Genomic DNA, 23,382 nt, shown 5'->3' with positions numbered 1-23,382 from the left:
GAGGGCACCACCTCCTGCAGGTAGTGTGTAGGGCTTGCCTCGCCCTGCTCATGGGTAGAGTGAAAGGCGAGTGCCTGTGAGGCAGCACCACGCGCTGCTCGTCACCATGGCACAGGCCCCTCCTGTCTACTCCCGGTCTCCTAGCACTGAGGAAGCACAGATCCTTACTTGAAAAATGTATTTTTTACTTACTTATATTTTTAAAGACGGAGTCTCGCTATGCTGCCCAGGCTGGATTTGAACTCCTCACCTCAAGGGATTGTCCTGCCTCAGCCTCCCCAGGAACTCCAGGTGTATGCCACGGCTCAGATCCTTACTTTGTTATCAGCAAGACTAAGGCTGACATATGGCATTGCTTTGAAGCTCTGTGTGTTTAAGGAAGCCTTCCTCCTGCGACGGCACCTCATTTGCCTTCCGCACTGGCAGACTAAGGCATGGCTGTTTAGTGAAGGCACAGAGGTTTCTCACTGCCCAGACCAGTCACACAGGGGGTAGTGTCTTCAGATAAACGAGTGGGCTCAGCTCCCTTATCTGCAAGCAAACTCAACGCTGCCAGCACATGTGGGGTGCAAGGGCTCCCCACAGAGAATGTAGAAACATGTGGACTTCCTCACTGCCTCACTGTGTGACCTTGAGAGATCACTCAGCCTTGCTGTTCCAGTCGCCCCCCCAGATCATATGGAGAGCAGCACCTGCTCCCGGCTGCCTCCCAAGAACATGACGGAGACGAACTAGTCTGCTCCTCTCAGCTGTGCTCAGGTCCCGAGGGCAGGCATCATGTGAGTACAAAAAGAGTCATTTCTGAAAATTCCCTAATTTAGCTGTCTTTTTATAGATCACTTATTTGATGGAAAGATCATTCAGTTAAATTTTACTAGGACCAAGGGTGAGAGACAGATCTGAGAAAGAGAGGTTTTTATAGCACACAGGCTGGATGGACAAGAGTGAAAACAAGATACCCTGATAAGAAAACATCTCGTGTGCCAGACTGTAAACCTGGTCATCCAGATGGGGTTTTATGGCAATGCCAGAGCCAACAAACTGCAATAAATGTTCACTGAAGTGGGGGGAATGAAATCAGACCAGATGGGAGTTATACAGTTATACATACAGTAAATGTGGGGTGGCATGGAGCCCTGGTTTTGTTCCAAACAGAAGAAAGTTAGGAGAAGATGCACAGAGAGCCAGGGCTGGATGGCAGGGCCGGCCAGGTAAGGGGAGGTTGGGTTGGGGACAGTGTCATGACCCAGAACCAGTGACTGAAGTGTCACAGGGCCGCTTCCCTGGGATGGCTGATTCCCCTTAGGGACAGCCCATGGCTTAGCCTCTTCCTCCTCCCTTAGCAACACCCGATCTTTTCAGTCTGGCTATCTGGGCCCACAGTTGTGGTGTCTGGAACCATCCTTTTTTCAAGGGAGAAACATCGCTGAAAATGCTGGTAAGATTCTCCCAGCTGACCTCAACCATGAGCTCGACAGTGATTTCATACCTTCAAAAAAGGTGTTAGTTTCCACTTGATTTTTAAAAATAAAAACCTCAGGAATAGTCACTTCGAAGGTATATAATACAAACCCAAACTGCAGCCCTGAGGCGTGCGCCCTGTACACCCCCGTGAAATGACGATTCCCGTTTCTAAGCTCTATTTACAGCATCATTATGTTATTTTCCTTTTTCCTTTACCTCTGTGGGTTCGTTCTTGGCTCCATCCATCTGGGTCTTGATTAGAAATCCATGCTAACCAACTTAAGGCTGGTTATTGGAAATCCACTGCAACTGACAGGACAAATGAAATCTCTTTATGTTAAGTCAGCACAACCTGCATCTTCCTTGTGCCAGCAAAGGCCTCTGAGGTTTGGGAAATTTGAAAAATTTAGGGCTTAGCTTACAGATACAATATCCAAACAGCTCCCAGTTGGACATGGGGAGTGGATTTCCATCCCATGTTTCTGGCACACTTAAGTCATTAGGATTTGTTGAGAGCATTTTTCTGTGCAGCTTTTCTCTTCCCACCCTAACCAGAACAATTACCATTTAACTACACGGCCAGAGGCGCTGGCAAAGTAAAAACATGGCTATTACAACTTGGAAGGAAAGACAAAAAGTGACAGTAAATCAGGAAGGTAGTGAAGTTCCCCATAACGCAACCTTCCATCCACCATCAGCTTGGAGGCCATCCTAAAACAGGCCTGCTGGATCAAGTTCGCGGACTGAGAATACACTGTAGCCTTCCCCTCCCACCCTAAATCACCAGAAATGACAGGAAAGACATTTTTTAAAACCCCTGAGCATCTTAGAAAGGAGGGCTCTTTGTATACCAGAAACCATGTGCAATCATAAAAAATGAAAGGCAGATGTTTTCTTCTTCCTGAAAAAGGAAACCACCACAACTCAAAATGCACGCAGAAAAATACTCTGCAAAAGGAAGAAGGGGATTCAAAGGTGCTCCAACCAGAGGTGTTGGCTACCAGAACCGGAGGGGATCAGACGCTTAGGTCAGATACGCAAACTAGAGAGCTGTTATTAACCAGGAGGCACAGAAAGCCCAGGAGACAGATTCTGATCCAGCTGACCCAGCTGACAGCACTCTAAAGGAACTGGCTACATTTTCTGGGTAGCAGGCTGTATTAAGTAGATACAGAACTCTCAAATAGGATGGCTGGACATGGTGGCTCACGCCTGTAATCCTAGCACATTGGGAGGACAAGGCGGATGGATCATCTGAGGTCAGGAGTTCCAGACCAGCCTGGCCAACATGGTGAAACCCAGTCTCTACTAAAAATACAAAAAATTAGCCGGGTGTGGTGGCACATGCCCGAGTCACAGCCACTCTGGAGGCTGAGGCAGGGGAACTGCTTGAACGTGGGAGAGGGAGGTTGCAGTGAACCAAGATCGCACCACTGCACTCCAGCCTGGGCAACAGAGCAAGACTCTGTCTTAAAAAAAAGAAAAAAGAAAAAACAAGAAAGAAAGAAAAAAAGAACCCTCAAACAAGTGACCTAGGAATTTAAGGTATAAGAATGAACACACAAACAAGAACCATTGAATATTTAAAGAAAGCCAACACTAAGAAAGAGTCAACTATGAAAAAAATTACATGTGAAGAAACAGAGTTAATACAGCAGACAAAAAAGATTAAGGAATGTAAGGACTGGGCATGGTGGTACATGCCTGTAATCCCAACATTTTGGGAGCCAAGGTGGGAGGATCACTTGGGCCCTCATAAAAAATGAAAGGCAGATGTTTTCTGACCTGCCTGGGAACATAGGGAGACCCTGTCTCTACGAAAAAAAAAAAAAATTAGGTGTAGGGGCACGTGCCTGTGATCCTAGCTACTTGGGAGGCTGGGGTGGGCGGATCACTTGAGCCTGGGAGGGTGAGGCTGCAATGAGCTTTGACTGTGCCACTGCACTTCAGCTGGAGCAACAGAGTGAGATTCTTTCTCAAAAAAAAAAAAAAAAAAAAAAAAAAAAAAAAAAAAAAAAATTAGCATACTAAAAATCCTCAAAGAGATCCAAGAAGATATCATATCACTTAAAAAGAGATCATAAATTTAATCACCAAAGTACAAAAACTTGACATATAGGTCAAACATCACAATGAATCTAAAGAATAAATTTGTTAGCTGGAAAACTGAGCCAAAAAATATCTCTCTCCAGAACTCCATCTATCTGATAGGGTAGCCACCAGCCACATGTGGCTCCTGAGAACTTGAAATGTCTGAGTTTGAGGTATGAAATACATACCAGGTTTTGAAAACTTAGTTAAAAAAACTGTAAAATATTTCATTAATAGTTTTAGAAAATACTGATTATATGTTAAAATAATTTAGACATATTGTGTCAAAATGTTATCAAAGTGAATTTCAGCTGTTTTCGTTCTTTTTAATGTGGCTACTAGAAACTTTAAAATTACATATGTGCTTCACATTACAGTTCTACTGGGCAATGCTGCTACAGAAGCCAGAACAAAACGAGTGATGGAAAGAAGGTATGAAAAGGTAAGACACGGAAGACAGAGCTGGATGAATCAGGATCTGTTTCCTCTTACAGAAGGAGATAAAGAATTGGGGCATGGTAAGGGGGAAAAAAAACACTGAAATAACAGAGGAAAATTTCCCAGAACTGAATAAATACACGCTGAAGGAAAGCATTCCTGCTGAAGTTAGAAACAAGATAAGAATGCCTGTTTTCACTCACGATTTAACACTGTCCTCAAGTTTCTAGCCAATGTAACAAGTAACAAAAAAGGACAGAGAATTTTCTTCTTATTCACAGACAAAACGACTGCCTAAGTGCTCTCTCTCCTCACTCCGTTTTGAAAGGCGGGGCACCAACAGGCCTTTTCCATTTCTGGCCTCCAAGATATGGGCAAAGGGGAACACATCAGCACCTTCTCCTTTCTCGAGCAGCTACCAGAACTCGGAACAAAGCCTCCAGGCGCAGGATAAACCTGTGGGGTGGGGAAGGGTGCTTACCGACGGATGGCGTTGGTGAACTCCGCAGCCAGCTCACTCTCACTGCACGTAGTCCTGAGTTCGGCTAGGGACAGAGCTGGGGAGGCAGCATCAGCACACTCCTGACAACAGCAAACACATTCCTGTTAGACCTGAATCCAAGCCGGACAGCACCCTGGAAACCTGCAGCAGTGTGGTCGGTGGCTAGTGCAGTGATGGCAGCAGTGTGGGTGCTAGACGGTGCTCTCAGATAGTGCTCAAGGGGAAAGCCTGTCAGCAAGCCAAAGAGCCCCCTCTGCTCCCAGACCTCTGGCTCCTTTTGCAGGCTGGCCATTGCGGTGGTAATGAGACCTGGTGTGCTCTGAGCTCACGCAGATGCCAGGCACTGGTTTAAGCGCACCATATGCATTCAATCACTCAATCACCACAAGTAATCTCTGAGGCAGGAACTATTATTACCCCCATTTTACCAACGAGGAAATTAAGGCACAGAGTAGTTATGCTGCCCAGTCACCAGCTAGGAAACTGTGGAACCAGGATTCAAACCCAGGCTGTGTGGCCCCCAGATCAATCTCCTGACTACTAGGTAAGGCCTCTCATAATCATAAAAGACAAGTGAGAAATACCTGTGAATATCCCTGTTGTCCCATCCCACTTCTCCTTGGGAGGAAACCAATCTCCTCTAGATTTAGGAGCTTTACTGGGTTCTTAATCATCAAGAAAACCCAGGAGAGGAAGAGGAAGACAGAAATGTACCCCCAGCCCCCACAGATGACCATTAGACAGGGACCTTGACATCATCTAAAGCAAATCCTCCCACTCTGCAGATGAGAAAACTGAAGAGCCAGAGCTCCAAATCCTAGAGTGAAGGCTATTCAAGGCAGTGGCCACGGTTGAGCGTTCTCTGTTCCATGCACACAGCGGGCGGCAGCCACACTATGTAGCAATGCGGCCAGGGGAGGGCATTCATTGGATGATCTCTCAACAGACACGAGGAGCTGCCGAGCTGCAGGCCTCAGAATAAAAATCTTGTGATCTGCTGCAGGAGATGGAATGTAAACAGAAAATTGTATCATAAGATGTGAGCTACAGAGAAGCAAGGATTCAGTGCTGGAAGTCCAGGCACATGGTCTCCCGAGGCAGTTCCTCGGCAGTGGCGCTGCCAACACCCGAGTGCTCTTCCCTCTACCATGTCCTCCACCTGGACCGCCTCCCACCTCCTCTCTATCTACCTGTGCCCAGAGACCCAAGTTCTCTGTCCACCACCCTTGCAATCTGTTGAGATTCCCACAACATCCTCACTTTTTGTATATCCATTGCCATTTGATGTTAACATTTCAGGAGACTCCTTAAAGACAGGGACTGCTTTGTCTCATTCACGGTGCCTCACACTGAAAATACTTGGCAGTATCTGGTGCACACAGACAAGAATTTCAAAAACCTAATACAACTTGGATAAAATTTGGAATTCAGCTGTGGCAGTCAGAGGGAAACTTTTTAAAGAGGCATGAACACCCACCCAGCGGAGCAAGAATAAATGTTTCAGACCCAAATGTGGCCTGCCAGCTGTTTTTGTATGACCCACAGGATAAGAATGGTTTTTCTATTTTTAAAATCATTTTAAAAAGTCAAAAGAATATTTTGTGACCAGTAGAAATTACATGAAATTCAAATGTCAACGTCTACACATAAAGTGCTACTAGAGGTCAGGCTCGGTGGCTCATGCCTGTAATCCCAGCACTTTGAGAGGCCAAGGCGGGTGGATCACTTGAGGTCAGGAGCTCAAGGCCAGCCTGACCAAATAGGTGAAACCCCACCTCTATAAAAATACAAAATTAGCTGGGTGTAGTGGTACATGCCTGTAGTCCCAGATACTTGGGAGGCTGAGACAGGAGAATCACTTGAACCTGGTAGGTAGAGGTTGCAATGAGCTGCGATCATGCCATTGAACTCCAGCCTGGGCAACAAGAATGAAACGCTGTCTCAAAAAAAAAGTAATAATAATAATAAATACATAAATAAAGTGTTACTGGAAACAGCCATGCCCATTGGTCTCCCTGTTGCTTCTGCCTTTGCTCTAGCATTGGACAATAGCAGAACTGAGTAGCTGCAGCTGCGTTCAAATGACCCATAAACCCTACAACATTTACTGTGTGGCCCTTCACAGAAAAGTGCTCACCCCGGCTCTAGACATTCTGCCTCATTCACCAACAGGTAAGACCAGGTGAAGAGCCCAGATGAGAAACTTTATTCAAACAATAAATGGATCTACTATTTAAAAGGCAAGATAATCAGCTCATTCTTATTTCATTACCTTAAAAACATAACATACTCTTATAAAGCTTCTTACTGTAATGTTTAAAAAAAAATCATCTGCCCTTTTCCATCAAAGAGATTTTCTTACTTTTTTTTCTTTTGAGATGAGAGTCTTGCTCTTTTGCTCAGGATGGAGTACAGTGGCATGATCTCTGCTCACTGCAACCTCCGCCTCCCAGGTTCAAGCAATTCTCGTGCCTCAGCCTCCCAAGTAGCCAGGATTATAGTTGCCCATCACCATGCCCAACTAATTTTTGTATTTTTAGTAGAGACAGGGTTTCACCCTGCTGGCCGTGCTGGTCTTCAACTCATGGCCTCAAGTTATACCCGCTTTGGGCTCCCAAAGTGCTGGGATTATCGGTATGAGCCACCATGTCCAGCCAAATTTCCTTACTTTGAAGCCACTCCACATAACAGTGTTTCCCCCAGACAAAATAAATATCAGGAACTAGGGGAAAATGCTCAGTTCATGGGCCTTCTGGCAAGAACCTGGTAAGTCCATTTCCACCACACCCTAAGAACACATACACAAACACTACCGCTCTGTCTCTCAGGCTTGGTCCCTAACTGACTGCTAACAAACTCAAAAGGCAAAAAAAAAAAAGATTTTTTGAAAGTGTGTGTATGGAACAGGAAACCCCACCTTCCCGAGTCCCAGATACTGCCGTGTGAAACAGCACTGCGTGGCTGGTGTCCACCCACACTGCACAGCCTGACTCGCCTCTCCCAGGCTTGGGCAGATGGCCTCATAGTGCAACTGGCGTAGTGACTTCTCTAAAGCGCAAACTTTATCACATCGTCTCCTGCTGAAGCCCTTCCATGATTCCGCAGGGCCCTCAAGGTAACTCCAGCCAATGCATCGATTCCACTCCTCTCATCAGCTGAAGGGTGGCTTCTTCTCTCCCCTCTTCAACAAGCCAGCTCCCACTCTCTACTGGGGCTCAGTTCAGAAGTTCATTTCTTCCAGAAAACCTGTCCTCAATCTCCACAGTGGACATCTGTGTCTTGCTTGTGGCCTCCCATGGTGCTAGGAATTGATCCTCACACTGGGGACACTCTATCACTGCTGTGATCATCTGTTTGCCCACCAGTCTCCTCCCAAGAACGTAAGATCCTGGAGGACAGACTTTGCCTGTCTACCACAGAGCTGCCTCTAGCACCCTGCGTCTGTTCTGCCATGCTGTGGGGCCAAATCACATTTATCAGCTGAACGGATGAATAAAAAGCAGCCAGGGTCTTGGGAGGGTGGGCCTGGCTGGGTGCCACAGCTCCTGCCTCGGCTCCTCAGCACGTGGGAGGTGGGGAAAGGCATAGCTGTGGCCATTTGTGAATCATGCTTTAGAATTCTTAACTATTTTTGGAGTGACAATTCACTGCCACATGATATCAGTACTGTTCCTTCTTTCCCAGGTACATGGCTCTCCTGGAGACGGTCCTGCACTTGTGCTATGAGAAGCCGCGTATTAGACTAGCAAGCTGGAGTATGACTGCAAGTCCTGTCTGAAACAAACAGGGGTCAAGAGAAGCTTGTATTTATTAGGAATAGAAAAATATGATGCACAGAATATAGGGGACCCTTGGACAAGGAATATAATTCTTTAGAGTCCACAGTTTTGTGTTTTTTTTTTTTTCCCCAATGCAGTATTTAGAAAATTCTGAAATACAGAATAATGGAATGAACTTGGATTCCAGGGGAAAAAAAAAAAGCAAAAAAACACCTGGGGGCTGATAAGAGAGTGAGATTGCAAAATTCTGCCACCAGACAGCCCACTCTCAGATGACGTAGGCTCCGTAACCCAAGGCTTCCTTCCTCCTCCTCTGCCTGCAGGCTGCTTCCCGCTTACTACCCCATGACGGCAGAAATGCCAGCAGGAAGGAGTTGAGGAGGAAATGCAGCGAAAGGAAGAGAGCCCGTTAGTGGATCTTGGCTAAATCCCAACTCTGCCATTTATCATCTGTGAGACTCTGCACTTCTTTGAGTCTCATTTTTCTCATGTAAATGGGGATAACTATTCTTTCCTCAGACCTGTGAAACTTAAGGGTGACAATAAATGCAATCATTGGTACAGAAGTACCATAGCTCCCCCTTAACTGTGGTTTTGCTTTCTGTGGTTTCAGTTACTCAAGGCCAACCATGGTCTGAAAATATTAAATGGAAAATCCCAGAAATAAGCAATTCATAAGTTTTAAATCGTGCACCATTATGAGCAATGTGATGAAATCTTGCACCGTCCCGGGCCATCCCACCCGAGTTGTGGATCACCCCTCCTTAGTCCAGCGCAGCCACAACGTGGATACTCCCCACCCAGCTGTCATTTAGTAGCTGTCTCAGTTATCAGATCAACTGTCCCTGCGTCACAGTGCTTGTGTTCAAGTAACCTTATGTCATGTAATAATGGCCCCAAAGTGCAACAGTAATGATGCTGGCATATTGTTAAAATTGTTCTATTAATATTTTATTAGTTGTTGTTAATCTCTTACTGTGTCTAACTTATAAAGTCAACTTCATCACAGGTATGTATAGGGGAAAACGTAGAATATATAAGGGTTCAGTATTATCTGTGGTTTCAGGCATCCCTGGGGGATTTTGGATCGTGTCCCTTGCGGATAAAGGGGGCACTATTGTATCCATAAACCAACAAATGAGGTCTGCCGTGTGACAGAGGATTAGACGAAGGAGGTGAGACCAGTATCAGTGGACAGTTGCAGAGACTGCTTCTGTAATGTGACTGCGATATGTGAAAAGGTTTCCACTACTACATAAAGTGAGATTTGGTATTTCTAAAATGTAGACTGGTTTCGTTACACTCAAAATGTCACCTCCTTAGATACCTAGCAATGGCCTGCAGTTCTTATGCAAATACAAGAATGGAGGCAGCAGGGCAGTGAGGTGTGGTCAGTGGTCACTGGGCATCACGGGAGACCTGAGCCTAAGGGTGTCTCTGAGCCACTCCGGCCCTACCTTGCCAGGTTTGTCTTTGCCGCCGCTGCTGGTGGAGCTGAGGGACCGCATCCGCTGTTCCTTCTGCTCCTCCACCTCGGACTTCAGGTGCTCGATGTGCACCAGGTAGGCCTGCTCCTGAGCCTCCCGTGTGCTCAGCTTCAGCTCCAGGGCCTTCTTCTCTTTCTCCAGTAGGTAGAGCTGGGCCTTCAGCTCAGCCATCTCCTCCTACAGAGCAAGGAGCACAACGCATATGAGGCGCCCGCAATCTGAGAACAGGGCTGGCTGCTGCCAAGTGGGTGGTGGGTGGTGGGTGGTCCTCGGCAATGTCCCACAGACCCATGGTAGAGTTATCACTTTGAAGTTGGCAGTAGGATGAGTGGGAAGAGACGTGGCAGCTGTTGCCACACTTCTGAAGGAATGACATGTGGACCAGGCCATGCATTTTATCAGTCTATGAACTAGACCCGAGACAAAAGGGTAGAAGTTACAGGCAAGTGGATTGTGGTTCAACACAGGGAAAAGCTTTCTAACACCTAGAGCCCCCACATGGGCCTTAATGGAAACCCGTTCTCTGGCCTGCAGAGGCTGAGCTGCATCTGCCAGAGGCTGTAAAGTCACCTCTGTGTGGAAGGCTTCTCCTGGCCAAGTCCCTTCCAATTCCCATTTTGGTTTCCACAGCACCAAAGGGATATTTAAGCACTCCCACAGCAACTGTCACTGGGCCAGGCAGGCGGCGAACACCTGCAGCAGCATCAACCTCCAGCTCTTGCCTACTTCTTAGGGCCCAAATGAAATCAACGGAAACAGTGTCCTTCACAGGTGACTGCTCATCAGATGACTTCTACAAGTATCCTAAGAACTCAAAGGAGAATGATGTGTGGAGAATAAGAAGTGAATCCAAATAGGACAGTGCCATCCTGGGACTAGGAGCCAAGAACGATGACAGCCACCAGCCTTTACTGAGCACGTGGCACTATGCTCAGTGTTCACATGATGTGGCTCATTTAATCTTCCCAACTTGAGGTAGGTATTGCAACAATTTCCACTGACAGATGGGAAACTGAGGCACACAGAGAAAAATCCCCCTGCCTATGGCTACTGGGTAAGCTGTGGAGCCAGAAATTGCAGCCAAGCTGTCCGGCTCAGAGCGCAGGCCTATAACCACTAAGCTATACTGCCTCCTTCCCTTTCAAGGTGAGCCCATGCATGTCTCTTGTCCCTTACCTCTGCTGGAGGGTGACTCCACCACCCCAGGGCCACCAGGTCCAGCCTCCCCAGACCACCTTCAGATGGACCGAGGAGGCTGGACCTTGAGTCCTCACCAGAGGTGGGTTCAGATTCCACCCACCCGTGAAGTGACCTTTCTGAAGTAATACGCCACAGGCCTGGTGCACTCTCCGGGTGGACTGAGGGGTAGATGTTTTCACTCTTCAATGTGGGGAAAGAGCTAGAGGGCACCCCTCCAGAGGGACGTCAGTCAATGTGCTCAGTAAACTTCTCAGAACAGGCCAGCCCTTCTTTCCCCTAAATTTCAGACATAAAAGCCAGAATGAAAGGGGTGCCATGCCCAGAGCCTTCTCATCTTTTGCCATTGGAAGCAGGATGCGGAAGGTTCTGGCAACACTGAATACTGAGCTAATGTGATGGTCGCTTCCAGAACAAACATATAACTGCATGCCTGAAACAAGGAAAGAGAAACCCATGGGTGCCAGAAATGAAGAGGGATCGCTGCCAGAGGGAACGGCAACGAGGACGCGTGCCGGTCAGCGAGGCGTCAGGTCGTCTGCAGGCCCTCCACACAGGGGCTTAATGTTACACAAGGCTAGGGCTGTGGCCTCTGAGGCAGACAGCCACAGCTCAGACCCCGACGGGAGCAGGACTCTCAACGGGCTGCCCAGAATAAGACACTAGAAAACTTCCTTTGTGGAGATGTGGCAAGGACACTTGTCATCTCTGAGGCTCTGGGTGGCAAAAGAAAGAAAAATCTCTTTCGAGGAATTAAACCTCCAGCTCGCATCATGTGTAGGTGTGGTACAGGAATCCTCAGCCAGGAACCAAACACAACTAGTCCTACACCTCAGAAACCGACGAGTCCTAACGGATCTAAACATAGAACCACTCTGTAAGGACGTCTGCAACCCAGGATCTGCAGGGCCCCATGGGAGACAGTTTCCTTGGGGGATGAGCTGGTGCTTGCATTCTCCCCCGCCGCCCCCGCCACCAAGGAAATGAGAATGAATCAGCACTGACGTAGAACGAGCAGATGCAAAAAGTAAGAGTAAGCATTTACAAGAAGCAGAAATAACAATGTGAAAAACTAGAAAATAAAGATTTGAACAAAGAAATATAGAAGTTATAATGGAGAGATAAAATGTTCAAAAAGGAAGAGAAGGCCAGGCCTGGTGCCCCATACCTGTAATCCCAGCACTTTGGGAGACTGAGGTGGGTGGATGATGTGAGCCCAGGAGTTTGAGACTGGCCTGGGCAACAAAGTGAGATCCTGTTTCTATAAAAAATAAACTTGAAAAATCAGCTGGGTAGGGCGGTGCCTTCCTGTAGTCCCAGCTACTTGGGAGGCTGAGGCAGGAGGATCACTTCAGCCCCAGGGTGAGGATATAGTGAGCCATGACAGTGTCACTGCACTCCAACCTGGGCAACACGGCGAGACCCTGTCTCAAAAAACAACAAACAACAAAAACAAGGGTGGATTTGAGGAGGAACCAAGCAGATCATCTGGAAACGAGGATGTACTAAAAAAACAGAAACTTGAATTTCTCAGTAGTTGGATCCTAGAAAATGGTGAAAATCCAACATAACCTGCTAGGTATTTTTTTTTTTTTTTTTTTTTTGAGATGGAGTCTCCCACTGTCACCCAGGCCAGAGTGCAGTGGCGCTGATCTCAGCTCACTGCAAAGTCCATCTCCCGGGTTCAAGCGATTCTCCTTCCTCCGCCTCTCAAGTACCTGGGATTACATGGGCCCACCACCATGCCCCGCTAATATTTTGTATTTTTAGTAGAGACAGGGTTTCTCTATGTTGGCCAAGCTGGTCTCAAACTCCTGACATTGTGATCCACCCACCTCAGCCTCCCAAAGCACTGGGATTACAGGTGTGAGCCACCACGCTGGATGATGGATTTGGTATGGGTGAGTACACATCCCCAGGCAGACTGGGAGGGGCTCATAGGAAAAGGAGATGACTGAAGCTTAGCCTTCAAGAAAGCCATAGGGAACCGAGCCAGAGTGCTAGCAATGGCCGCCCTGGATCATGATATCATGGATTGTTCCCCTCTAAGCTCTTTAAATTCTACTTAGATGAATACACATTTTATTTTCAAGTAGCAAAGGGAGTATTATAACTTTTATTCCAACAAAAATGTCTTTCTTGGCTAGAATACCCATGAATTTATCACAGGACATACTGACCAATTTTAAAAAGGAAATCCTTGGTCTTTGGCCACAAGAAACAAGCTGTTTGAAATAAACGATGGAAGAAGGGTGGCCTCAGGGCTCGTGCCACAGGGTGCAAGGGTCTGCAAAGGGGGCTCCGACGGGGGGAAAAGTCACTACAATGGTGGAACCAAGGATGGCTTATAAGCAATGAGACGTGGAATCAGCCAAATCAGCGTGAGAATTCTCCGGAGAGAGGCCGGAATGGGAGCAGGGTGGGTGGATGAAGATGAGCCAATTTGGAAATCACTGGGGTGGGGGCAGAGGTGAGATTCCTGCATCTGTTACCACTGCCTAGTGTCTTCCCACATATCACCCAGATTCTAGCTCAAGAAGCCCCCGGGGACAGGGCTGTGCCGGGGGCCGGGCTGTGCTGAGTCACCTCTGAGGGTGTCAGGATGGCTGCTGCTGCCAGCTCCCTTCCACTCTCCAGAGGGGGTTGTTTTTCTCCCTGCCACGGACAGTACTGATCACAATAGAAGCCACTAACACAGCACTGCCACGACCCACTCTGGCTTGCTAGACTCCAGTTCCTGACCATCACCAGGCTTCTGCCTGAAAACAGCCCCTTCCTATCTTCACTCCTGGGAGCCAGTGGTGCCACAGGATCCAAGGCTGTGCAAATTCAGGCATTTGCTAACAGAAGAGTGGAATTTGGAAAGCAGGTTAGGGCCGGCAGCAGAGTCCGGTGTTGACCCAAGGTCCACAGGAGTGGCCCCAAGCAAGTTCCTACCTGTGCCGTGGCCTGAGACGCAGCGTGCAGTGACATGGGACCATGCTTCTGGCAGGCTGTTCTTCTGTTCCCACTCCACCTGTGCGTGCTGCAGTCCAGTCCTGATGCTAACTACTTGGAGTTGGTGCAGACCCCACAGGTTAAGGGCAAAGTCCTCCATAGGCTGCCTTCCCTTCAGACGCCGGCCCCAAGTCTCCAGTGGGACGAGCCTCTCTGGCCACTGTAACACTTCTGACTGCCTTGCCTACAAATTTGGGGGAACCCATGACCCCTCTGAGGGTAATTTGCTAAAACATCTTGCAGAATGAAGGAAAGCACTATCCTTACGATTACAGTTTTATTATAAAGGGTGTACAGAGGGTGAAGGCTGAGAGAGTACCAAGCGCAGATCTTCTGGGCCCTCTCCCCACTGAGTCACGGTGTGTCCCTCCTGACACATTAATGTGTTCACCAACCAGGAAGCTTCTCTGAGCTTCAGGTCCATAGTTTTCATGGACTTCATTATACAGAGGGCTTCATTATACAGAGATGACTGATGAAATCATTGGCCACAGGATGGAACTCAATCTCTGGCTCTCCTCCCCTCCCTGGAGGTCAGGTGGCTGGAAGTCCCAATCCTCCATCACACACCTGGTCCTCTGGTGACCAGGCCACATCCTCAAGTTGTCTAGGGCCCACCGTAAGTCACCTCATCAGCATCACAAAGACACTCCTAGCACAGCAAGAAACTCCAAGGGTTTCTGAAACTCTGTCCCAGAACTAAGGACAAACATGAGATATGGTCTTGCTTATACCACAGCTGCCTTCTGAGAGCAGGTATCAGGTGAAGGGCTGGTGCCTGGCACTCCACACCAGAGAAAAAGGCAAAGTGGTGTCCTGCTGAGGGATGGTAGTTTAACCACTTCCCAGCTGGGGACCCCAGCTTTCCAAGAAAACTCCCTGCTGTAGAAAAGCCAGCAGGCAGATATCTCCGCCTGCAGCTGAAGGGTCCAATGTTCAGATCTGTTGAAACTCTGACCTCGTCAGCACTGTACACCTTCACTGGAGGGCACTATGCACTGAGCAGGCTTGACACTGCACCAAAGGTGCCGGGTGTCAGGAAATCAGGGCTTTCGGCAAACTGCAACTGGCCTCACCCTGTTCTCCCCCTGCTGGGAGTTAATGGCAGCATCAGTAACCCAAGACATACTTCCAAGCATTCTAGTTGCTCAACTTAGATGGACAGAGGCTCCACCATGCAGAGGTCTGACCTGGCTTCTCTTAGAGGATGAAGGGGTCCAAAGTTGCGCTGGGACACCCTGAGCAATTCCTTAGAATTCAACTTCCCTGTCCAGAAATACCCAGCCCAAGTGACCCCCAGACACAGTGAAATCAGCTGTCTACAAATAAGGGTCTGGCTCTTCTCTGGGCAGAGGTGACTGAACATGGAAGGGTCGATTCCTCCTTATGGGCTGGACCTGCCTTGAAAGGCTGTTTAGATTTCCTCCTGGCAGCAGCCCAGTGCACAGGACCCGCCCACCGCATACCTTCATGGCCATGAGCTCCTGCATCAGCACGGCGTTTTCCAGGTCCAGCCTTTGGCTGTCTCCCCGGGGCTTGACGTCATAGCTGAGCGGATCGATGTGGATGCTTTCCAGCTCCAACATGGTCAGCTTGACTGCAGCCCTGTCATTCTTGAGCTGCTGGATATAATCCTTCAGCCTCTGCTCGTCTTCTTTAGTGAACTCGGTGTCGCAGCTACTGGCTGTGGAGCTGGTTGTGCTGAGGAAGAAGAAAAAAGACCCATCACCCTGTGGTATTCCAAGTCATGGCTTATGGATCTTTCTCCTCACTCTTCCCCACACTCCCCCTCCCCAGTGTTATTTAGATGGTAATCCAAAAATAAGTATTCTTCACAGCATAGGAAAATGAAACCACCTTTTAGGAGAGAATTAAGTATGAAGAATAAAAGAAATGTTTACACTCTTTGATGTAACACTGTGGACTCTAGAGACGAATTTCTAAGGAAATAATTCTACAGAAGCAAAAAGATACACATACAAAGAAATATAATCCAAAATACAGTTTAGTGAATTGTCACCCTATAAAAAGGAGGGAAATCATGTGGAATTTACAGCGATCATTGTAGTATGTAAAATTACAGTGATATTAACAATGGTGGTGATATTTTGAGGAAATAAAAGATATTATAAGACGTGATAAAATTGATATTCATGTGGTCAGAACTTAAAAAAGCTAATCTGTTAAGGCAACACAAGGTGAAGCACAGAACACCTATGGCATGATCCACAGATGTGTGGCACACACTCCCACGTGCGTGCAGGTATCCCAGGCTGTGGCAGTTGTCCCTGCAGAGCAGCACTGAAGGTGGCTGTTATGCTGTGATTACTTCTTTGTTTGCAACATGTACCATGAAAATCACAGCAATAACCACTTTGGGAGGGGGTACCCCAGGCCTCCACAGCAGAGTCTGAGTATAGTGTCCACTAGAGGGACTCGGGCTGGCCCAAGGGCCCTTGGCAACCCAAGGTGAATGGTGATCAGGCAGGAACCCCCAGCTGAACCCCAGGCCTGCGGTGGCCCGGGAAGGTTTCTAGGGGACCAAAGCACCATGAAAGGGGGAGCACCACTGGAAGACTGAGGCTATGGCTCTCAAGTGAGCTCTGGCCTTTCCCAGCAGTGGGCAGGCTGCTCCCTGTGCCCCTGAATAAGGCACACTCCCGTCAGCGGGGACTCTGAGGCCAATGTGCACCAACAGCAGTTTCTCTGCACTTGCGCTGGGCCTTCCTAGGCTTGACTCCCCCTCATGGAACTGGTCTGAAGATGCCAGAGGAACAAGCAGAGGCCTACTGACCTCACATCAAAACAGGCCAGGCTGTGTGGTCATGTCTGTTACTACAGATTTGGAAAATGAAGCCCAGAGACATTAAGTGGTCAGCTGAGTCATATGGCTGGAAAAGGTACAACTAGATTTGGCCTGCAGCCTCGTGCCACAGCCCTGTCCTTGTCCCAAGACTCCTGTAGACAGAAGCTATGCCAGGGGCCAGGAGTGACCTCCACAGGCTGCCAGATGCCACAAACCCAGGCCTGCCCTCATCTCACACTGCAAAGGGGTAACAGCCAGGACCCCAACTCAGCAGGTGCAGTCCCCTCCCCACAGCCTGGACGTGAGTAAGGGCAGCCCCACTCTTATACATGACACATTGCTGCGAAGACAAGGCTTCCAGGGAGAGAAAAGGTGAAGCGGGATGACGGCTGGAGCTTTGCTGCTCACAGGACGAAGAGGCTACCCTAGGGCTTGGGGCGGTCCTCAGGTCAGAGAACCCCTTCTAGGATGGGAAATTCCTGAGCACCAGAAACCCTTTGGGGCTGCATCTCACCCCCTCTGTTCCATCAGGACAGGTGAGAAGTCCCTTGGAGATAAGGCCAGCAAGGTCAGCCTGACCATTAAACACCAACTCTTCAGAGGTTGTGCCCGGTAAGTTTCCGTGTCAGCTGGGCTGGGCTATGTGCACAGTTGCTTGGTCAACAACTAGGTTAGGCATTGCTGTGAAGGTGTTTTTTACATGTGATTACCATTAAAATCAAGAGACTACAGGGTGACTATCTTCATAACATGAGTGAACCTCATCTAATGAGAGAGACTTTAAGGGAAAAGACTGAGATCCCCCAATAGGGAAGAAATTCTGCCTGCAGGCAGCCTTCAGCCTCAGGTCTTCCCTGGGTCTCCAGCCTGACCTGCAGACTTCAGATTTGCCAGCTCTACAATCAAATGGGCCAATTCATTTTTTTTTTTTTTTTTTTAGAACTTAAAACAATTCTAATGGGCCAATTCCTTAAAATAAATTGCTGTTTGTGATTTACACTTTGTATCTATATCAACAGATCAATCTTGAACTCTCTCTTTATATCTAGGTATAGGTATCTCCATACAGATCCATCTCCTATTGGTTGTGATTCTCTGCACAGCCCTAACAGCAAAGTGCTACCTTTACATGTGACCTGAGCATCTTATACACTTTGCATATTCCCCGTCTTCTCATCTCTAAAACAAAGGTAATTACAGTACGTACTTCATAAAGTCAGGGTAAAGAATAAATGAGGTAAAATTAGAAGTGTTTATAGCAGCAAAGACATGGAATCAACCTAAATCCCCATCAATGGTAACTGTATAAAGAAAATGTGGCACATCAATACCATGGAATGCTACACAGCCATACAAAAAGAATGAGGTCATGTCATTTGCAGAAAGTTGGATGAAGCTGGAAGCCATTATCCTTAGCAAACTAATGTGGGAACGGAAAACCAAATACCAGGTTCTTACTTATAAGGGGGAGCTAAATGATGAGAACACATGAACACAAAAAGGGGAACAGATAATGGGCCCTACTGTGGGTACAGAGTGGGAGGCGGGAGAGATCGGGAAAAATAACTAACGTGTACTAGGCTTAATACCTGGGTGATAAAATAATCTATACAACAAACCTCCATTGCATGAGTTTACCTGTGTAACAAATCTGCACATGTACCCCTGAACTTAAAAGTTAAAAAAAAAATTAGAAGTGTTTAGAACAGTGCCCAGTACATAGTAAGCACTCAATAAACACAGCTCTCCTTCATTTATTAAAAACATATGAAAATGCCTACTATGAGATTCTGGAAAAATCCCTTCCCTCAGAAAACTCATATTCTATTAGAGGAGACCAGGAAGTGAAATACACAGCATGTGAGATGGTGAAAACTGAAGCAGGGAAGAGGTATGGGGAGTGCAGAGCAGGCATGGGTTATCATTTGGGAGTGAGCTTCAGGGAAGGCCTGCGTGATCCAGTGACATTAGGTGATGCTAAGGGAAGTGAGAAAGGGAGCTACGTGGGTGTTTATAGGACACAGTAAATGCAAAGGCTCTAGGCAGGGAGTGCGGCCAGCAGAACGACATGGTGGCTGAAGCAGAGTCAAGCAGGGGAGAGGAAGGAGGAGAAATAGTCAGAGAGTGAGTGTGCGGGAGGGGGTGGGTGCCAGGTCACACAGCATTTTATAAGGGCTGTGTCTTTTTCTCTAGGATTAGGATGGAAGCTATTGGGGGTTTTAACAGGGAGGGGCGTGATCTGCCTTATGTTATAATAGGATCCCTCTGGCTTCTAGGATGAAGAGAGATGCAGGGAGGCCAGGGAAGAGGCAGGGGTGCCTCGGGAGCTACAGCAACAATTCCAGGGAGAGATGGTAGAAGCTTAAAGCAAGGTGGGAGCAGGGAAGGCAGGGAGAAGGATAAAAATGACTGCTGATCGTCAGCATTATGTTTCCTCAAGCTGTGTTTTAAAGGGATGAGAGGGGAGAAGCAGCAACATCCTGCAGCTGGAACACTTCACAGGCTATTCCAGTGAAAGGAGGCAGCTCAAGGGAAGTGCAAAGAGAGCAAACCGTGCCAACAGCAGAGGGCAGTGAGGAGCCGGGCTCTGCATCAGAGGACGCATCCAAAGGATGCTCAGCATCTCAGCGAAGGCCTGTCTGCCTGCAACCAGCTCAGCGGCAGGCATGCCTCATACAAAACCCCTAAGTAGAGCTCGGGAGCTCACCTTCACAGATCGTCAACACTGATGTGGAGGCACAGACATCTAATGTTCCACAGGCGAACGAGCAATAAAATTAGGGCAAACTCCAGTGCCGGCACTGTTCGCAAAGCATTCCACAGGCTGAGGGTGGAGATGTGCTCCCAGCCTCGGCGTGTTTAGACAGCGTGGCACTGGGAGACAGCAGCGCTTCTCTTCCAGTTACTTGGGAGGTTTCAGGAATGAAATCCTTCCTTGTGAAGCTGGGACACAGGGCGTGGGGTCAACTTACCCCTCTAGTCTTTCATTAAAAATTATTTTGAAAAATTTCAAGCCTACAGAAAAACACAGAATAACCAACACCTGTGTGCCCACCACCCACAAGACACTGTGGTATATTTTCTTCAGACTACTTTTCGGGAAATATAAATTTATACTTGAAACACTTTTTGACTTTCATTTAAAGTAAAAATCACAAAACTCCAAGAGCAGTGAAAGCTAGCATTCTCTAATTACCCTGCAGGAACTGAAGTGATATTTTGGCAGACTTTCCATTTAGCAGGACTAGTCTACCCCAGTAGTTCTCCAAGAGGGGTCCTAGGCTGGCCGTAGCAGCCCCTAAGGACTTGCTAGAAACACACACTCCAGGGCCCACTGTCAAGACCTCCAGAGTCAAGAATTCTGAAGGTAGGGCCCAGAAATCTGGGTTTTAATACATCCTCTAGGTGACTCTGATGCACGCTCAGGTGTGAGAGCCACTGGTCTACCCCTCAGGCTAAGTGGGCATTTGCTCAGTATCCTGAGAGGTGACTGGACGCACCCAGGTTTTCTAGATAGCGTCCACGATGCTCCTGGCATCTCTGGTGGGTGTCAGGGTCTATGAACAGGTCTCTGATGTCAGTCAGACCTGGATAAATGTTCCTCCTCTGCCATGTCCTCGCTTTGTGGCCCAGAGTAAATTAGCCAATGTTTCTGGGCTGCAGGAAACAGGAATGCTAAGGGTTCCTGCCTCACCAAGTTGTGGAAAGGCTACCACAGGCCCTGAAGAGGCAATTGGTGCTATCACACAGCACCTGTCCTGTGGGAGGAGGAGGGATGGGTGGCCACTTTCCTGATGGCTTTGCCAAAAACCCCACAACACCCAACACCAGACTCAGAGATCCCCTGAGCTGTCGGCCACCTGCAGGTCATCCAGAATCCCTCCTTCCCATGGAGAACAGAAGCCACCAGCGGTTGAGTGGACTTGAGAAATCACCTAGCCCTGTCTGGGAGAACATGAACACGAGCAGGCAGACTGCCAGGTGTGGCCACCCTTAGGGTCGGGAGCCTGGTCCATGCCAGGCAGGGAAAGCTTTTGTGTCATCCTCTTTGCTATGAGTATAGTTTTCAAAGAGGAAGGGAATAAGAAAAAAAATAACAAAAGATCTCAGGCCACAGATCTTACCCTGTTGGAAGCACAGAGCTTTAAAATGCTTTTAGTGGAGGAAAGTTTAATTTCAAGATAAACCCCACAGCCCCTCCAGCTTCCCTCTCCCGCTTCCAGGACGGCAGCGGGGAACAGATCAGGCGAGGTTAATTACAATTCTGCTTTGAGCTCTTAACGTTTCACTGCGGAATATGATTATGACAGTGGTAGGGGAGGGGAAGCCACTGGCCTTCTCTCTGGCCTCGCAGACAAAGGCGCTGGCGGTCTCCCGAGGGCCTGCTGCTGGCTGCCGGGCGAGGGTTAAGTCATCCATTAACTCTCCCAGCTTGGAATGCTGGATGATCTCAGTTGTCAAGGGAGAATCAATCACCCTCTGTGGCTGCATTATTCCTCCTCTCCAGAATGGGAGGCTGTCTGTATTCTCTGAGAGGGACTGTGGGGGAAGGCTAATGACAAAAAACCTAGCCACACGTGTGTGTCTTACTCTGGCTTCTTGCGGAGCTAGTCCAGGACGTGTGGGTTTTTGCTTTCCGTGATCCACTGCTGGCGCTCCCGTCTTTCCTCTGCATCTGTTCATTGCCAGCAGCTCTTCCAGCACACAGCACAGGCAGCCGGCCTGTATGCAGCCCTGTGGGAGCGCGGGACTGGCTGGTTCGAGACTGTTCAGGCCAACCCACCCTCCACCTACCAGGTCCGCTAAGGGAGACGCTGTTCAAACCAGCTGTTGATGTTAAACATTTTCTCTTCTATCCCTCTCCATCATGCCCCATCTCTCCTTGAGAGAGCTCCCCAGCCTGCTCATTAGAATAAAAATTCATTTTTCTCAGCCTTCTTAGCTTGCTTTGGCAGAAGGCTAGAAGGATATTTCGTTTCTTTTGCCTTGAAAATCCGTGATGGCATTTTCCTGAAGTTTTCATCAACATTTTACCTGGCCCCAGCTGAGATCTGATTTTCATTAAGGAGCAGCTCATTTTTAGAAGGAAAGTGTCCTGGCGGTGGGCATCAGTTTTGCTGAGCATGTGAAATTTATTTGAACGGGGGGCGGGGGAGGGTCAGTCCAGGTAATATTTGGCATTTAAGTCATTCCTGAGTGACCGCATTCCTTTAAGCAGAAGCTTGAGCCTTGGCAGCTTGCCTGTATCTTTTACTGCTGTGCTGTGGGTATACCTCATCCCTACTTTTCTGAGTTTGTAGCAAAGGACTAAAAGCACTTAACAAACTCTAAACCTCTTATGTTTGTATGCTCTTGAATGGTTATCAGAATTCTCCAGGAGAAGATACACATCAAATGAGGGTAGATTATATAATAAATAGTCCTACAACTGTCTAGCAAAAAAGTCCTATGATTGTCTAGCAAAATATGGGCATGGGAAAATGTGCTGTCAAACAACAAACGTCCTCAAAAACTGCTTGAGTCCAGAAAGCTAGCCTAAGAATTTAGCTGATAGTGGAAGTCAAAATAAGAAACAGGAATATTTAGAAGAAAAACTCCATATATGCTGCAATTTTTAAAGGTGCTGTCATAAAGGTTACTCATAACACAGCAAGATAGATACCATCCAGGTTTCTATTGGCAGGGAGCTGAGATTGCACCACTGCACTCTAGCCTGGGCATTAGAAAAATTAAGCTTTATAAATGACTTTAGATAAAATAAAGAGGTACAAGTTGAAATTATAAGGTTTTTTTTTTTTTTCTTACAGATTAGCCAAATTGTGAAAAAAGACGTACTACCAGTGTTGCCACAGATGTGGAGAAAGAGCCTAGCTGCAGCGTCCGTGGCTATAGGAGAGTAACTGGATTATGGATGGAGGCCTATTTGACATTTGGAGCATTAATCATCTTTGAGGCAGCCAATTCCATCTCTTAGAACTGGTCTCAAAGAAACTGCACAAGAGGAACAGCTACAAGGACAAGGACAGTGGCTGCAGCAATGTTGTAATTGTGGAAACTGGATACAGATGTGTCACAGGAAAGTGTTCAAATACACAGCAGTGTTGTCAGCCAATGGAAAACTGCGACTACTGGAAAGAATGACACATATAGGAAGATGTTTAAGAGTACAACACTAAGGGGAAAATGCATGTTTCAAGAGTCCACATCATTGGATCCTCATTAGCTTACAAATGAGATGTAGTCAGCCAGGCATGGTAGCTCATGCCTGCAATCCCAAAACTTTGGGAGGTGGAGGAGGGCAGATCATGAGGTCAGGAGATTGAGGCCAACCTGGCCAACATGGTGAAATCTTGTCTCTACTAAAAATACAAAAATTAGCTGGATGTGGTGGCAGGCACCTGTAATCCCAGCTACTCGGGAGTCTAAGGTAGAAGAATCGCATGAACCTGGGAGGTGGAGGTTGTAGTGAGCCCAGATCGCGCCACCATGCTCTAGCCTGGGCAACGGACTGAGGCTCTATTTAAAAAAAAAAAAAATTGAGTCATGTTTTTAAAGATGTCGTGTTTTGGCGCACCAAATACCTGCCTTCCAAACTCTTTTGCCGAGACTTACCCCTTTTCT

The 23,382-nt window shown here is 47.7% G+C and overlaps 1 protein-coding gene and 1 long non-coding RNA gene across 5 annotated transcripts in view; one reads left to right on the top strand and one right to left on the bottom strand.

The window, feature by feature from the left end:
* Window positions 1-8,803, top strand: part of LOC116537728 — a 31,387-nt gene extending 22,584 nt beyond the window's left edge. The window contains exons 2-4 of the long non-coding RNA XR_004263460.1: window positions 4,704-4,706; window positions 6,148-6,158; window positions 8,794-8,803. This is a non-coding gene — a long non-coding RNA (uncharacterized LOC116537728). The remainder of the gene's footprint in view (window positions 1-4,703; window positions 4,707-6,147; window positions 6,159-8,793) is intronic.
* Window positions 1-23,382, bottom strand: part of MCC (MCC regulator of WNT signaling pathway) — a 460,067-nt gene that overhangs the window by 14,556 nt on the left and 422,129 nt on the right. For all 4 annotated transcript variants that reach the window (XM_032251904.1, XM_032252672.1, XM_032254008.1 and 1 more), the window contains 3 exons: window positions 15,422-15,656; window positions 9,732-9,938; window positions 4,475-4,575 (listed from right to left, as the gene is read on the bottom strand). In XM_032251904.1, coding sequence (XP_032107795.1) covers window positions 4,475-4,575; window positions 9,732-9,938; window positions 15,422-15,656 — 543 coding nt within the window. The remainder of the gene's footprint in view (window positions 1-4,474; window positions 4,576-9,731; window positions 9,939-15,421; window positions 15,657-23,382) is intronic.

This window comes from Sapajus apella, unplaced genomic scaffold (genome assembly GCF_009761245.1).
Source record: "Sapajus apella isolate SASKATOON/1434 unplaced genomic scaffold, GSC_monkey_1.0 scaffold1, whole genome shotgun sequence".
NCBI classification, from domain to species: Eukaryota; Metazoa; Chordata; class Mammalia; order Primates; family Cebidae; genus Sapajus; species Sapajus apella.
This window is presented reverse-complemented; position numbering and strand designations above follow the sequence as displayed.